Source organism: Rhineura floridana, chromosome 3 (assembly GCF_030035675.1).
Source record: "Rhineura floridana isolate rRhiFlo1 chromosome 3, rRhiFlo1.hap2, whole genome shotgun sequence".
Taxonomy (NCBI): Eukaryota; Metazoa; Chordata; class Lepidosauria; order Squamata; family Rhineuridae; genus Rhineura; species Rhineura floridana.
In genome coordinates, this window is record NC_084482.1 from 197,012,685 (window position 1) to 197,030,425 (window position 17,741).

The 17,741-nt window shown below is 46.8% G+C and overlaps 1 protein-coding gene across 2 annotated transcripts in view; it reads left to right on the plus strand.

The window, feature by feature from the left end:
* Window positions 1-17,741, plus strand: part of LOC133380995 (zinc finger protein RFP-like) — a 29,639-nt gene that overhangs the window by 3,672 nt on the left and 8,226 nt on the right. For both annotated transcript variants that reach the window (XM_061619317.1, XM_061619316.1), the window contains 2 exons: window positions 9,275-9,715; window positions 17,182-17,277. In XM_061619317.1, coding sequence (XP_061475301.1) covers window positions 9,305-9,715; window positions 17,182-17,277 — 507 coding nt within the window. In that variant the 5' untranslated portion in view covers window positions 9,275-9,304. The remainder of the gene's footprint in view (window positions 1-9,274; window positions 9,716-17,181; window positions 17,278-17,741) is intronic.

The following is a 17,741-nucleotide window of genomic DNA, read 5'->3' on the forward strand; positions in this document are numbered from 1 at the left end:
AACTACACCCCTGCCATCCAGCCTCTCTCTTTCTCTTTTTTTCTAGTGAATGTCACTCTGGATCGAGATACAGCACATTCCTGCCTTGTTCTGGCTGAGGATCTGAAGAGTGTGAGAGGGGAACTAAAAAGGCAGGAGGAGCAGGCCACAAACTCTGAGAGATTTGATCTGGAGCCCTGCGTGCTAGGCCATGAGCGATTCACTTCAGGAAGGCATTGGTGGGAGGTGGTGGTGGAGGAGGAAAGGGAAGGGGCAACATGGGCCGTGGGGGTTGCAAAACAGTCAATCAAGAGGAAGGGAGATATCACAATTAATCCTGAGGAAGGGATCTGGGCCGTGGGGAAGATAAGGAATCACTTCACCTCACCTTGTCAACTGTCTGCATTAACTTTCCCTGTGCGGATCCCTTTGAACTTGAGAAAAGATCTCAGGAAGATCCGGGTGTCCCTGGAATACAAAGAGGGTCATGTGAAATTTTTTGATGCTGATATGGATTACTTGATCTGCGATTTCCCTTCAGCCTCCTTCTCTGGGGAGGGGATCCATCCCTTTCTCTGGGTGGGGTCTGGAGTCAGAATGAAATGCTAAATCTCGGGGAATCCCATCAAGAGAACCACTCTTTGTTTTGGGGGGGGGGTTACACTAGAACCTTATAGCTTTGCTGAGAACCAGGCAATGAGCTATAGGCTGTATACACACCATACAGTTAAAATATATTTAAAGCGCATTACCCTCCCCCCCCGAACCATGGGAACTATAATTTATCCCCCACAAAGCAAAAATTCCCAGCACCCTTAACAAACTATGTTTCCCAGGATTCTTTGGAGGGGGTGGAATTGTGCTTTAAATGTATGGTGTGTATGCAACCACTAATAGTTTCCCAATGGAGCACCTGGTTCATTATCATAATTCTTAGAGTCTTCCATGTATGGAGCAAGTGGTAGAAATGAATGAGTTAATCTTATAACTAAAAGCAGGCAGGTTTAGTGGCTTCCTTTCAGTGCTGCTCTTTGAAATAATCATACCTGCTTCCCCCCACCCTCAAAAAAAACCCAGAACGGGAACCTCTGTTTCTCCAGTAGTTGTTGGACAACTCCTCCCATCCTTTTTGACCATTCTGGCTGGGGCTACTGGGAGTTTGAGTCTAAAGGACCAGATATTCCCACCCCTGCATTAAAGGCGGCAAGACTGGCAGAAATTCAGCAGGTGTAGTGACTCATTACTACATTTCCATCTGTTGGGTTTTTATAGTAATAAGACATTTAAATGCACAGGAGCTGTTCAAAATCCCCCACCCCCGTGATAATTCTTATTTTGCTCTTTTCAAATCGGGGGTGTGGTGGCAGCACAAGATTATTACTAAACACTGTTCTAACTGGCTTTTAACCCTGCTGGTGTCGAATTTAACCACCTGTAAAAGTTTGGATGAAGACTTCTCCTTCCTGCTGTTCCCCTTTTTTGCAAGGGTTTCCCAAAGAAGAATTGCAATAGGCTGCCACCTGTCAGGCTAAATCTCCTGGCAAAACCTTAAGGCCAGGAGCAGCTAGCATTGTTCAGCCAAAGGGCCTCGTTGCTGGTTAGCCACCCTTTGAGGGCCACGTGCCAGTGATGGGAGTGGCCAGTGTATACTCACCACATATAAACAGCACACACCCAGGAAAGGGCCATAGCTCAATGGCAGAGCATCTGTTTCACATGCAGAAGGTCTCCGGTGCAAATCCCCAGCATCTCCAGGTGTGGCTTGGAGAGAACGAAGCCTGTCTCAAATCCTGGAGAGGCACTGCCAGCGAGTGTAGCTGAGCAAGATAGACCAATGGTCTGATTCAGTATAAGGCCGCTTTCTATGTTCACATACCACACATGCAATCTCACATACACTCACTCATATATCATATGCTGGGTGGGGTGGAAATGCTGCATTTTTCACTTAAAAAGCAGACAGGTGCTTAGTGCCAAGACTGGAAATAAAATATCCCTCTGGCTAGAGAGGGCCTCACTGAAGACTGTGGGGTGCTCCTTAAGTAAATAGGCTTAGGATTACATCCATAATTGCGCTGACTGCTGAGATCTCACCCCCCCCCCGATGCTTTAAATTATCTTTTTTTGGAAATGTTATATTGTTGTTTTTTTGTGTAGTTACCTTCGGAGGGGACTTTGCTCTGAAAAGCAGCCTAGAACTATTTTAAATAAATAATATTTATTTTCATTTTTTAAAATGCATTTCCTGCCTTTCTTCGGGCATAGAACCAAAGGTGGCATAATTGTGATTCCTGACCCATTCAGGCACCAACCGGACCTGCTTAGCTTCAGCAAAGTGGTGGCTTCGTCTGCCTTCAGATCATACCCTTGGTACAGCACAAGAGGTTGTCCATATGCCAGCCAAGCACAATGTTAAAAAAAATCTGTACAAAGAAATTCGGCAGGAGATTTTGCTGAAGCTAGAATAAATAATAGAATAAATCAGGAAAAACTTGCTAACTGTTAAAGCAATATGACAATGGAACCAATTATCTAGGGGGTGGGTGGGCTCTCCAACACTGGAGGCCTTCAAGAGGCAGCTGGACAGCCACCTGCCAGGTATGCTTTAATTTGGATTCCTGCATTGAAAAGAGGGTCGGACTCGATGGCTTTATAGTCCCCTTCCAATTCTACTATTCTATGATTCTTTAAGAACATAAGAAGAGCCCTGCTGGATCAGGCGAGTGGCCCATCTAGTCCAGGATGCTGTTGTCGCAGTAGCAAACCAGATTCCTCTGGGAAGCCCCCTGAGTGCAACTGCCACTCTTCCCACCTGTGTGACCCAGCAATTGGTATTCAGAGAAGCATGTTGCCTCCGACACTGGAGAAAGAATGTAGTCATTGTGGCTAGTAGTCATAGATAGACGTATCCTCCATAATGAAATGGGGCTCTTGGTTGGAATTGCTCTGTAAAAAACCCTACATTGTATCTTCATGCATACACGAAATAAATAATTTTTTAAAAGCTACCCAAGTAAAAGCTGCCAGATCCTTTTTTTCTTTTGTTTGCCTGAGTAGGGTGATGCTCAGACTGTAAAGTTCTGTGCTGGATTCAGATGGCTGGTTGAAAATGTTAGCCTCATGAAAAAGGAGATCCAGTACGTAATGCATGGGCGTAGTCATCCAGGGTCTGGGGGGGGGGTCTTAGACCCTTTACATTTTTGGAAGCAGGGTCCCAGCAGGGTTTCTATGTCTCCAGCATCCTACAAGCCAATCAGCATGAAAGGGGAGTGTATTAGCCACTGTGAAGAGTCTTCTAGCATGCTTCCTTGTCCTTTCCTGCTGGTTGAAGCCAATCAAGAGTGAAAGGCGATGAGTCAGCCACTGAGAAGACTCTTTTCAGTAGCTAACAGTCTTGTGCTTATTGGCTCCTAGGGACATCTGTTGTTGTGGGAGAAGGCATTAACAAGAATCTCGTTCTCAGCGCAGCAGCAAAATAAAAGAGTAGGGTCCCAATGTTTCCAGCATCCTATGAACCAATCAGCATGAAAGGAGAGTGTGTTAGCCACTGAGAGGAGTCTTCTATCATACTTCCTTGTCCTTTCCTGCTGATTGGAGCTGATGAGAAGGAAGGTGAGTCAGCCACCGAGACGACTCTCCTCAGTAGCTAACACTCTCTTTCATGCTTACTGATTCCTAAGGATGTCTGTTGTTGTGGGAGAAGGCATTAACAAGAATCTGAGTCTGGGGAAAAGGGGGGGATATAAATGAATAAAATAGATAATAAATAAATAAATCTCATTCTCAAACCCTCGGCAAAAAGGGGGGAGAAGGGGGTGTAGCTGTGACTAACATGAAGGGACTCTGCACTTCTGAATTTGCCACTACGCTACTGGTGTAATGTAATCCATGACTCAGCCCTAAAGCACAGATTTGTTTTTTTTTACAGTTGCAGGGCTAAAGCTGCAATCCTATACCAACTTACTTGGGGTATTACGAGGGAGAGGAAGAAAAGCTCCCCACTTTCACCACCCCATGTGTAATTTTACACACCTCAAATTTTACACAGTTGTTGTGTAGCAAAGGAAGGAGCAGGGCACAGCTTTGTAGAAGAAACAATGGCAGAGAGGCATGCAGGCAATGGGGAGAAGCAGGACTGTGTTGCAAGGGCTGTGTGGTGGATCCTCAGGAGTAAATAAGTGAGTCACTGATGTCAATCTTACCAGAAAAAGTCCAGGGTAGGAAAATCTCAAATGCTGCTTCCAGTTTGCTTCCTTATGGCCTTTTACCCCCAACTGTCCTGTCCTGTCTACATGCAGGGCCATTCCAGGTGATGGTGCAGGAAGGCCATTTGGCCTGGGGCCTCAAGCTCAAAGGCCCACCCTCAGATTTAGACTCTTGTTCATTTTTTGCCATTTGCAAAGTTTCACAACTTGTTTTTATGCACACCAAACCAAAATGTGACTATGGGTTGTATTCAAGTAACTTTTACTCAAGAGTAAACTCATTGAAATTAATGGACATGCCTAACTTAGGTTCATTAATTTATGTGGGTCTACTCTGAGTTAACGTTAGTCAAACACAACCCACACTCTGTGTTAGAAAGGCCAGAAAAGCATGTTTTTTAAAAAAATCTCTAAGTTTGGTGCCCGATTTTTTTTGGGGGGGTGTTATTTATTTTTATTTTCGCTAGAGGCTTCTCTGGATCTCTGAGAGGGCCTGTCTACAAGGCAAGTTAGGTGTTGGAGCACAAGAGAGAGCTCAGAGACCACAACCTCTCAGACAAAGGCTAGAGATAAACTGAAGCCTTTGGGGCCTCTCTGCCTCCAGCCTGCCTCTCCTAGGCTCCACCCCCTTTGTGAGAACTGCAGTCCTTAAAGGGCCAACCCTCCGGCCTTCCCGCAGGCACTTTTTCTGTGTTCCCTGGTCCCTTGCACGGTGTGCTACTTGTGCTGACGGACTGCCAAGGTAGGTTAGGGGGCACCCGGTTCTTCAGGCCCAGGGGAAGGTGCCCAAGAGGTTCCAGGCCCTGGCGCTGTGGGATCTGACCTGGGTCTGATTTAGTGGTCCGCTGGTCACCAGTATCAGGCTCAGTGTCAAATACCTGGTCTGACTCCTTAGCCGCTGAAGCCCCCCCAGACCTCTTTTTATGTATGTATGTATGTGTATATTATTTGATTTATATCCTGCCCTTCCTCCCAGCAGCGGAGGGGAGCCTCCACCCTGTGGGCCTAATCAGGCCTACCAGGCCTTTCTCCATTTGGCTCACCAGGCCCTTTCAAACAAACCATTCCCACCTGTCCGTCTTCTGATGTCACCTGCCCTTACCACAGTAAATTTATTGCATTGTTGAACGTTCTGCAGCTAATGGAATGTGCTCCCAATTGCTCTGTTGCAACCATGGTTGGGAATCTGACAGAAACAGAATTGCTGTTTAATTTTGGCACTTTTTCCTTTCCTTTTGATGAAGATTGGATTCACTCAGCATATGAAAGCTGCAGTATTATTTCATTGTAACTTTAAAGTTGACAATGAGGACATTGAACTTGTCAAGGATTACCAATACCTCAGCACAGTCATTAACCAAAATGGAGACAATAGTCAAGAAATCAGAAGAAGGCTAGTACTGCCAAGGGCAGCTACGAGAGAACTAGAAAAGGTCCTCAAAGGCAAAGTTGTATCACTGAACACCAAAGTCAGGATCATTCAGACCATGGTATTCCCAATCTCTATGTATGGATGTGAAAGTTGGACAGTGAAAAAAGCAGATAAGAGAAAAATCAACTCGTTTGAAATGTGGTGTTGGAGGAGAGCTTTGCTCATACCATGGACTGCAAAAAAGACACATAATTGGGTGTTAGAACAAATTAAACCAGAACTGTCACTAGAAGCTAAAATGATGAAACTGAGATTATCATACTTTGGACACATCATGAGAAGACCTGATTCACTAGAAAAGACAATAATGCTGCGGAAAGCAGAAGGGAGTAGAAAAAGAGGAAGGCCAAACAAGAGATGGATGATTCCATAAAGGAAGCCAGAGACCTGAACTTACAAGATCTGAACAGGGTGGTTCATGACAGATGCTGTTGGAGGTTGCTGATTCATAGGGTCGCCATAAGTCATAATCGACTTGAAGGCATATAACAACAAAACCACTAGATGCCAGGCTTTCTGGTTGCTAGAGACACTCTGATTGCTAGCACTTCTGTCTCACTAGCAGAAGCTCTGCTTCTGACACTGTGGCTGGCTTACGCCATGCACATAGGGGCACCCACCTTCCCCTTTTCCAGCGCTGGGATCTGAAACATTCCTGACTCCTTTTAAAACTGGTTACTTTTTGACATATGACAAACAATGAATTCTTTTGTTTTAGGGTCCCAATTGTTCTCCCTGTTCACCTCTTCAGCTGAGAGTGCTGGTGTTTATGTAGCCACAATGGCACCACAAAGACTCGAGAGCAGTGTCTGCAGACTTGGAAAAACACAGATATTTCCAGAAGTATGGGGAAAAAATAGTTAGAAAAAAGAAATTTTTATGCAGGTGGAATCCTCCAAACACCTCAACAAGAACTGGGTGGCTACAGAATTCTGAGCATTGAGAAGGGAAACCTGGGGTGGAGAAATGGCAGAGAGTATCTTGGAAAAGGAGGATAACGCATGGATCTTAAAACCTTAGCAGTCATCTCTCAGGTTGCCGCAGAGGTCAATTGCCTCCTCAGATCTCCTCCCAGGTGAAATCAAGCACTCCATTGCCTACAGAAGCCACACACTCCATTGACTTACATACAGACTAGTTGCGCTTGTTAAATCTTCAAAAGCTAAAATAAAATAAATAATTTTTGCACATAAAATTAGGCCCAAGTTGGAGCAAAAACTCTAACGTGCTTTTGATGCAAACTTTTGTTTTTGTTTTTCAAAAGCCACAGGCTCGAGTAACACACGCACACACCACTTGCATTCTTAGAAAGCTTTGTCCTAAGTTGGTAGGTCTCTATAATGCATACGTATGGGGGACGGGGTGGGGGGTGGGATTGTAACCAGTGAGATCAAAAGGAAAGGAAATGCAAAACAGTACAGACTGACAATTTCATTACCTCTTAAACGAACATGAAATTGTTACAGTGACCACGCACTCACAAAGCACTGTTGGTGATAACACAAACAGAAAATGGCAACGGACTGTCTTCCAGTTGATCCTGACTTATGGCTATCCTCTGAATAGGGTTTTTGTGGTAAGCGGTATTCAGAGGGGGTTTACCATTGCCTCCCTCTGAGGCTAGTCCTCCCCAGCCGGCTAGGGCCTGCTCAGCTTGCCACAGCTGCACAAGCCAGTCCCTCCCTTGTCTGCAACTGCCAGCTGGGGGGCAACTGGGCTCCTTGGGACTCTGCAGCTTGCCCATGGCTGCACAGGTGGCAGGGCACGTAACCCCTGAGCCATTCACTGTAGGGGTGATCTTTAGCTGGCTCTTGACACCCAGGAGACACGAGCAGGGATTTGAACTCACAGACTCTGGACTCCCAGCCAGGCTCTCCTCCCCACTGTGCTATACCAGCTGTCTAACACAAACACAGGAAGGTGCCTTATACTGAATTAATCCATCTATTGTCTGCACTGACTGGCTGCAGCCATCCAGGATGTCAGGCAGGGAAATTTCCCAACCCTACCTGAAGATGCTGGGAATTGAATTTAGGAACTTCTGCATGCAAAGCAGATGCTCTCTACCACTGAGCTACTTCCTTTCCACTGGCGTTGGTGCAGAAGCTGAAAGGATTGAGTGTAGGAATATCAGACTTGTGGGTCAGGGGTGTCCCGTGGGTGGAGGATAGAGATGATGGCTTGAGGGCTGTGCTTTAGATCCTCCTCACCCCCAGCCCAGCCCATGCCTGGCAAACGCATGACAGCCCTGCTGCCTGGCCAGCCCCGGCTGCCTCCCACCCAGCAAGGCTCCTCCTTTCCAAGAGTGAGGGAAGAGGCGGTGGCACTGTGGCTACTAAAGCCCCAAAGAAAAAATATACGGGGGGGGGGAGAGGAGGAGGGGCCACCACCACCACAATTGGCATGAGGAGGAGGAGGGGCAGGGGAAAGATGAAGGCAACCGGGGGGGGCACACGTTAAGGTTGCGTACACACCATACATTTAAAGTACATTTTTCTTCCAAAGGATCTTAGGAACTGTAGTGTGTTAAGGGTGCTGGGAACTGTAGCTCTGTGAGGGGTAAACTATAGTTTCCAGGATTTGGAGGGGGGAAATGTGCTTTAAATGTGTGTGCAGCCAACTTGATTTGCCCCAGACCCTGCAATCCTCTAGAGACAGTTCTGCTTGTAGTAAAGTAATACCATGGCCGGGGGGGGGGGCACCTTGCCAGACTTGTCGCACCACCTTGTGATAAGTTATAGTCTGGCACCAAGTTCACTTCCAGATGGCCTGTTTATTGATGTGTTTGCACAGAGTTTGCACTTTATGTCAAGCAGATGTTATCCTGCACTTTCCAGTGCATTTTCCTGTCACTTTCCTTATCGCAAAAAGTGAGCAAAAGCAAGCGGTCCGAGTGGTTTATTCCAGCATCCCAAGCAATTTGGGGATTAGGACGGGCCAATTCGCTTTTATCCAGTTCTCCTGTTTAAGTGTCCTATCAAGTGTTGGGTTTTTTTTGCATTTGTTGATAACAAATGTTTCTTTTCACCCAAGCCTTCCCAGGTTGGCCTATTTTATTTCTGCAGTTTTAAATTCTTGTTGGTTTGTACGCCAAAATGCTATTTTTGTGATCCATATTAGGTTTAATGGTCTGTTTCTGTGCTCCACGTTTCTGAGGCAGGCTTAGTGTTTCCTTGTAATTCTCCTTTGTGTGTTTTACTGTCCGGTGGAGTTGGCTTTTATGGGAGATCAGAAGCTGCTCTGGGGAGGAAGTTCCTCAAAATGCGGGGCAGAAATCTTTGAATAAATAAATCAGTGGGCAATAATTGTACCCACAATTTAAAAGAAAATTATGGGACTTGTATGTACATAAGAACATAAGAAGAGCCTGCTGGATCAGGCCAGTGGCCCATCTAGTCCAGCATCCTGTTCTCACAGTGGCCAACCAGGTGCCTGGGGGAAGCCCGCAAGCAGGACCCGAGTGCAAGGACACTCTCCCCTCCTGAGGCTTCCGGCAACTGGTTTTCAGAAGCATGCTGCCTCTGCCTAGGGTGGCAGAGCAACTGCTGAACTGTGTTACCCTGATGACTCATGCTCTTGATTCCAGCATACTGAGGCAATTCCAGGAAACGCCTAGTCAGTGCTTCAAATCAAAACCAAAACAGTCTCTCTTTTTTAGTGCTTCAGAGAGAGAGAGAGAGAGAGAGAGATGGCAGCGGAGGGGCTTGTCAAGGAGTTCTGCGATGAGACCACTTGCCCAATCTGCCTGGAATATTTCAGAGAGCCAGTGATCCTAGACTGTGGGCACAATTTCTGCAGAGGCTGCCTCACCCGATACTGGGAGGAATCTAGAGGAGCTGCCTCCTGCCCCCAGTGCAGAGAAGCAATTCGGCGGAGGAACTTTAGGCCAAACCGGCAGCTGGCAAACGTTGTCGAAATAGCTAAGAAATTCAGTCTTCAGGTGGGAGAAGGACCAGGAAGCGGTTGCGAGAGCCACAGCGAGCCGCTGAAGCTTTTCTGCAGGGAGGATGAAGCCCCCATCTGTGTGGTGTGTGACAGGTCCAAGGAGCACAGGGAGCACCAGGTGATTCCTCTGGAGGAGGCTTCCCAAGAGTATAAGGTAAGGAAATTGCCACAGTGGATGGGCTGGAGGTGTCCGTAGACATCAGTTCTCAGCAATCTGTCTCGGGCTCCATTATGCAGTAGTAGAGCCACAGCTGCGGGCAGGCCTGGGCTTACCTGGCCTCCTGTCACCGCCGCTGCTGTGACGTACTGGGAGGGCAAAGTGTTGGCAAGGCAGCATGGTGCAAACGCACTGGCAGGGCCAATCGAGTGGTGCTGCTGGTGCGTTGCACTGCACTGACTGTGAAGCCGCCTTGCACACACCCCTGTATGCCACAGCGGCGTCGGCAAGTATGCAGGCCTGCCCCACCAACTGCTACTGCTTTCTGGGTTTGCGGGCACTTTCCTGTGGTCCTCAATGCTACAGCCTGCCCAGTGACTCCTCACTTGCCTACTACACCTTCTAGCCATGCCACAGCCTTTTGGCTGGATTGTGTGAACTCCTTCCATGCTGAGTAAAGGTGACTGGGAGATGGAGAACTTCGGGGGGTGGGAGGAAGGAAGGGCTCACTCCTCTGAGGGAAAAACCGCCAGAGAAGGTGTTGAAGGAAATTAGAAAGAAAGATAAAATGCTATTAATTATTATAAGTATTATTAATTAATAAACTGGGAATAGAAAGGGAACCGGATAAGAGAGGAAAGCTGTTATAGGGGGAAGAGGTGAATGTAACAATACCAGGGAGGAAGGATAAAATAGGCTGGCAGGGGTTTTTTTTGGGGGGGTGAGGAATAAAGTACAAGTTGAGTATGAAAGAAGAATGGGAGACAAAATTAAAGGAGATGGGTAAAAATACTTTAACATGGGGTAGGAAGGGGCAGAGCTTGGAAAAGTTACTTTTTTGAACTACAACTCCCATCAGCCCCAGCCAGCATGGCCACTGGATTGGGCTGATGGGAGTTATAGTTCAAAAAAGTAACTTTTCCAAGCTCTGGGAAGGGGACAGGGCCAGCACCAGAGGGTGGCCAGAGTGGGATTTGGCCAAGAGCCCCTGAAGGGCCCCTTCTTAGGGTGGGTGGGTAGCGCTCCCTTCTGCAATCTGTGGCAGTGTTGGCTCCCGACCTGCCGCAGATCACAGAGTGAGCTCCCAGGCACCCCCCTCCTACTACCACACAGGCTCCAAACGCCCGCCCGCATGCCCCACCTACCTTTCCCTTGCAGTAAATGCTGGTTGCACTGCAGGCGCATGTCTGCTATCAACCAAGATGGCGGCATAGGAATCAGCCCCTTAGGGAAGCCCTGGCTGCCATCTTGGTTGATGGCAGGCATGCACACATAGCGTGGCTAGCATTCACTTCAAAGGAAAGGTAGGTGGGGTGTGCGGGCAGGTGCCAGGGCCCAGGGCAGGCTTGTGCCCAAGGGCCCCGGCATGCCTAGTGCTGGCCCTGGAAGGGGAAAATATAAAAATAAATCTTTTCCCCCTTATAGCCTCTGGATCAGCAAATTATGCCTAAAACGAGGAGGCTGAGCCACCTCCAGAGCACATGGTTGTCCTTAGCTTGAGGAAAGCTGACCTGTGGCACTCCTCATCTCAATGAAAATGCTTCGGCAAAGAATTTAGCCATTTCCAAAGATGGATTAGATATCAGTCAAACGTGATGTCAATCATTGCCATCCGGTTAAGCCAAACTCTGCCTCCATCTGCCACCAGTTTTTGACTGCCCCTGCCCCCACACCACCATTTTGTGATTGGTGAGCCTCACTCAGTAATTTCCAGCTATCTGAAGTAGGCCATGGGAGTAGAAAGTCTGAGAAACTCTGGTTTAGGGCAAAGGTGAGCAGATGGTAGATAGCGGTCTATTGATATACCTCTGGGCGAACTGAAATGGATTGACCAGGATTTCTGACTCTCAGTCACTTAATCAGGACAACAACAAAATGACCCTTCCCCACTGCCCCTCTCACAATCTTATTGCCGAATAAGGAGCTGGGGGAGGGGGGAGAATGGGATCAGAAGTGAATTCTTGTGTGGAAGGACTGTAAGCTCATGTCACCTCCAGATTGCTAGTATTTTTCAAGAGGGATTCAAGGGCACACTTGAAACCTAGGTTTGCACAACTGAAGTAGATTAAACTGTTAGTAGTGGGTGTGGGCAACTCATATTCTCACCGATAAGCATTAAAAGCACACACATGCTTCAACACAGAAAGACACAAATGCATGCACAGGCACACAGAGAGGCACACGCCTGATCTGTGTAGTGTAGAGATCTGTACAGCTGATCATCAGCTGATCTGGACAGAGTATCAGGAAGAAGCATTGTCCTCACTGCAATGAGGTGCCAGTGCTAGAAAGTGTGGTGTAGTGGTTAAGGTGTTGGACTATGATCTGGGAGACCAGGGTTTGAATCCTCTCACAGCCATGAAGCTCACTGGGTCACTGCCTCTCGGCCTCCGCGGGAGGCAATGGTAAACCCCCTCTGAATACCGCTTATCATGAAAACCCTATTCATAGGGTCGCCATAAGTCAGAATCGACTTGAAGGCAGTCCATTTTTTCCATTTTGCAATGAGGTGGAGACAGTATAACTCCAGCTTCTTCCTCTGTACAACTTTCAGTCCAAAGGTTGAAGAGATGTATAGAGGGAGTGATAGTTTCATTCATTTATTATTTTAATACATTTATAGATTCACCTTTCCTCCAAGGAGCTCCAGGTGGTGTACATAATTCTCCCCCCCTTTTAATCCCTACAACAACCCTGTGCGGTAGGCTAGTCTGAGAGAGAGTGACTGGCCCAAGGTGACCCATGAGCTTCATGGCCAAGTGGAGGTTTTAACCTTGGTCTCCCAGGCCCTAGTTTGACACTCTGACTGCTACACCACACAGCCACAGGGATTGCTGGCAGTTTATTTTGAGAAAAAATGGAGGTAGGTCCCTTTAGCCTGTGGGAACCTGGCTACAAGGATGGGGAACCTGTGGCTGTCTAGATCTTGTTGGACTCCAACTCCCTTCAGCCTCGGCCAGAACAGCCAATGGTCAGTGATGATGGGAGTAGGAGTCCGGCAAACATCTGGGGGCTACAGGTTCCCTCACTCATGTCTCCATCCCCTCCTTAAATTGGCCTTCCAAGAAAATTAATTGCTGATCAAGGATATAAAAGGCATGCAAGGATAGCACACAAACACACATGAACAGCAATAGCCATCAAATTTTGCAAACATTTCTTCTTTCACTTCTATTTTTTTTAAAGAGACATAGGATGTTATTCACATGTGTGTGTGTATACATATATTGCAGCGGAGTGCAGAAATAACTGGTATGTTAAAACTGGTATTTGAAAGAATAAATAAACTTATTACTACAAAGAAATAACGTCACACATGCTGAAGCCCCCATGCGGCTTTCACTCAGGAAGCCATTACTAACTAACTGAGAACAAAGATGGGAAGAGAAGGGAGGAAGGGGAGGAGCAAAGCCTGCAAAAACAGCAAATACTTTAGAGGAAGACTCAGGAGAGGGAAGAATAGATTGCCTTTCCATCTATCGCCCCCACACTCATTTCAGGTCACTTAGCACATGTGTTGGTGCTTTACTCCCAACAATTCCATCCAGAGAAGAAACCATCTGGTTAAGCTCCTCCATGTCATTTTTACTGCACATTCATGACGATTTGTGCACATTATGGTATCAGGATGGTTGCATGCGATCCCACTTTCAATACTGTTTGTGCCTGCAAAAGCTTTGGGGTGGACGTACTGCTTCACTTCCAATCTTTGCATGTCACGTAACTTCCTGCTGAACTCCCACAACTTTTTATACCACAAATGATCCAGGGCTGGGGGTTTCTGGTTCCACTTTTGGTGCACTATAACACAGGATTGCCCCTTCAGGTGGCAATAATGCAATAACATTGAGGGAGAGGCACAGAGCAAGTAGTAAAGTGGAAGGCTGTTGGTGGCCCAGAGGGAATCCAACACTAATGCACTATTGTTGTGTCAATGACATGCTGTAAAATATACCTACCTACCTACACACGCACATCTGGACGGGCCCTGAAGGTACAATAGACTACAAAAGCCTCAGTAGCACTTTGCCAGTCCCCGCTGGATATGCTATAAAATCAGCACAAGTAAGACTGGGGGGGGGGGGGGGAGGACACATCAGACAATGCAAATAACACATAAATGTAACAGGTTCGCATCAAACATGTAAAGCACATGGCTTCCCCCAAATGACAGTTCCTGAGATTCTTCAGGGGAAGCCATATCCTTTAAATATATGGAGTGGATGTGACCATTGTCTTTGGATTCTGTGTAAAAAGTGACAGTGCTAATTTGTTCAGGAAAATGGAGCTTGGGAGAAGGATAATCCTTTCTTTCCTTGCCATTTACATAGAATCGGAGTTAGAAGGGAACCTTGGAGGTCATTTAGTCCAACCTTCCTGCTCAATACAGTGACTACAGCGTCCCTGACAGACGACTATCCAGAATTTCTTCTAATCAACACATTTTTGTAGGCAGCTTTGACTAATGCACATATTTTTACAAGCCATTTCTCATCATATAATACATTTTTGCATGTTATTTTCACTCATGTATTCATTTTTATGCACACTTTCCCCTAACATATGCATTTTTGTTTGGTTGGCAATCTTCATAGGAAAATTCGAATAAGTGCAGATTTCGAAGGATGCCTGTGTTTCAGTTCTTGTTTCAGAAAGTGTGAATTTGATAGATTTGGCTTAAAATGCAAACTGAATCAAAATTCTTGCCCATCCCTGCTTCGCGATGTATGGTTTTATTTATACATATATACAGGATGAACATAAGATGGAAGGGCTTACAGCATTAATACCACAACAGATCTTATAGAATCATAGAATAGTAGAGTTGGAAGGGGCCTATAAGGCCATCAAGACCAACCCCCTGCTCAGTGCAGGAATCCAAATCAAAGCATTTCCAACAGATGGCTGTCCAGCTGCCTCTTGAATGCCTCCAGTGTCAGAGAGCCCACTGCCTGTCTAGGTAATTGGTTCCATTGTCGTATGGCTCTAACAGTTAGGAAGTTTTTCCTGATGTCCGGTCGAAATCTGGCTTCCTGCAACTTGAGCCCATTATTCCGTGTCCTGTACTCTGGGATGATTGAGAAGAGATCCCAGCCCTCCTTTGTGTGACAACCTCTCATGTACTTGAAGAGTGCTATCATATCTCCCCTCAGTCTTCTCTTCTCCAGGCTAAACATGCCCAGTTCTTTCAGTCTCCCCCATTAAGTCCCCTCTACCCCCAAAAAGGCCATATCTTTGGATTCAGCACAGAGAGCAAGTCAAGGCTCTATGGCTATCTTCGGGTGAGATTCAATCACGTAATGGCAAATTCAGATTGCACAATTAGAGTTGATTGGGAGATCTTGAGCAACAAACCCACTTCCCTAAAAGATCTGCCTTTTTGCAGTAAGAAAAGTGCCAAAGAAATGCACTGGAAAGTGTAGACTAACACTTGCATGCTGATGGCTCTCCAATGGCTATTAGATCAATTAGAGTTTTAGTAAATTAGCCATGTTTAGCTTAGTGTAGCTTGCTCAGCTGTCTGTGCTGCATGCAAGGCCGGTTCCAAAGGGTGGCCAGGTTGGGCACTGGCCCGAGGGCCCTGCAGCTCTAGGAGCCCCTGAGGGGCCCTCCGCTCCCCTTCTGCGATCCCGCGGATCGCAAGACGAGCTTCCAAGCCGCCCGCCATCTCACGCGCTTCAGCTACCTTTCTCTGCTGTTCGTGCAGGGTTGCAATCAATAAAGATGGCGGCCGAGGTTTCCGTAAGGGACTGAAGCCTCTGCTGCCATCTTGGTTGATGGCAGCAACGTGCGCGCTGCATGCCATCAACCAAGGTGGCGGCAAAGGCTTCAGTCCCTGACGGAAACCTCAGCCGCCATCTTTATTGATGGCAACCTTGAGCGAACAGCAGAGAAAGGTAGCTGAAGCACTGGGGATGGCGGGGGATGGTGGGCGGTTCGGAAGCGCAACTTGCAATCCACGGGATCATGGAAGTGAAGCAGAGGGGCCCAGGGCAGGCTAATGCCCAAGGGCCTCCGCATTCCTGGAGCCGGCCCTGGCTGCATGGGTGTGATTTTACCTGACAGAAAGCGAGCTATTACCTTGCTTTAAATCACTCAGACTTAGACTTGGTTTCAAAATAAGAAAAAGACTACTTTATTAATAGAAATCCATACTGGATAGGAAAGGTGCTAGCTGGAGGCTGCAATGGCCATGCTGAACATTGCCCCTCGTGCTATCCCCTTTGATAGTCTGCAGAGAAGAGAGAAACAGGAAGATGGGTCAGAGGTGGGAATAGCTCCTTGAGACATATCAGGTTATACAAAAGGAAGGCAGACAGCAAAGATGAGCACAGGTCAGTGGCGGCCTAGCCAGCTAGACTATCTTTCTACCTCTCTCCCCATGCAAAAAAGGACCAAATGGGAGTTGCTCTTGTCACACTTCTAACACATGACACGTTGTCTAACCTCCCCACAAACAACTCAGGATGAGTGCTCGTGAAGTAGCCAGCATCATTTAGGAGCACTTCCAGTCTGTCACTATATTCGGGTGGTGTGGGATTCAGTCACATGCCAGCATATTCAGGTTGTGCAATGAAAACTGATTTGGAGCTCTTGAGAAACAAACTGGGTTCCCCAAAAGATCAGATTTCTTTGCAATAAGGAAAGTGAACAGAAACTGCAGTAGAAAGTGTGAGATAACACTTGCTTTGAAAGCAATGACTTCTAGCCTGTCCGCAAACAATTCAAAGTGAAATCTCACTCAATAGCCAGTCAGGTCTGTTGTTCTCCTTCCACTCAGGATGACATCACTTGCCGCCAGGGGAGGGGAGGAAGCCTGGTCCCTTCTTCTGGAAGCATCTGGAGCTATTTGGTTCTGTGGCAATGCACCTGTACTTGGCCAATTCTTTTTAGTCATGCAAAAAGATACTTAAAAGATCCTTGGGCTTCTAACCTAACAAAGAGACTGTTTTGACCACTTCAGCAGCTACTGCTGCTATTACTAAATCTCATGTTAACAGATATAAAACCAAAGGCTTGGAGGGGACTCTGAGATGACATCCAGACTAACCCCTGCCAATCCTATAGTATTAGCTCACTGGGTGACCTTGGGCCAACCACTGATTCTCAGCTTAACCTACTTCACAGGGTTGTTGTGAGGATAAAATGGAGAGGGGGAGAACCTTGAGCTCCTTGGAGGAAAGGCGGGAGATGAATGCAATAATAAATACATAAATACAAATATATATTCCCCAAACAGTGCCAATTAAGGAGGTGAGGTAGAATAAGGGGTGAAGGGGAAAATCACAGAGGATCTATGTGGTTCCTGCCTGCTCCCAGACAGCTAATTGCAGGAAGCCTTCAAGATAAAAGCTGGCTCCTATCCCTATATTACCAGATCAGATATGACCTTCTAAGGAAATCCTTGATGAGCATCAAATTGGCTGATGTCCTCTGGATCAAAGCCTCCTTTGTTTCTGCAGGGAAAAATCCAGGCTCAGCTACAATCTTTGGTGGAAGAGAGACAAACGCTTTTGGAATGGAAACTGGTTGAAGAAGAAAGGAGCCAGACATATCTGGTAGGTGTTTGTTGTTGTAATTCACATATTGAGTACCATCTGGACAGCGGTCACTTGTGTCCTGGATAAGTGGGGCAACAGATATCTCAGTATAACTTTTGAGCAGGTCTCGGTATCTCTGTTCTCTACCTGCTTCAGGGCTGGTGTCCAGGGTTGACATGGTTAGGTTACATTATTGAATGTATGTATCACTTCTCACAACGGAAAGTCCCAAAGCGGTTTACAAGGAGAATAAAATACAATAATAAAAATGCGTAGACTACTGATGGGGCAGATGGTCAACAGCATGTGACACTTCTGTTAAAACCACTGTACTGGCTGCCCACATGCTACCAGGCCAGGTTCAAAGCTCCTGTATTAATATACAAAGCCCTGAGCAACTTGGGTGCAGAATAGGTGACCTTGGGCCAGTTGCCTAACCTACCTCACAGGGTTGTTGTGAGGTTAATGTGGAGAGGAGAACC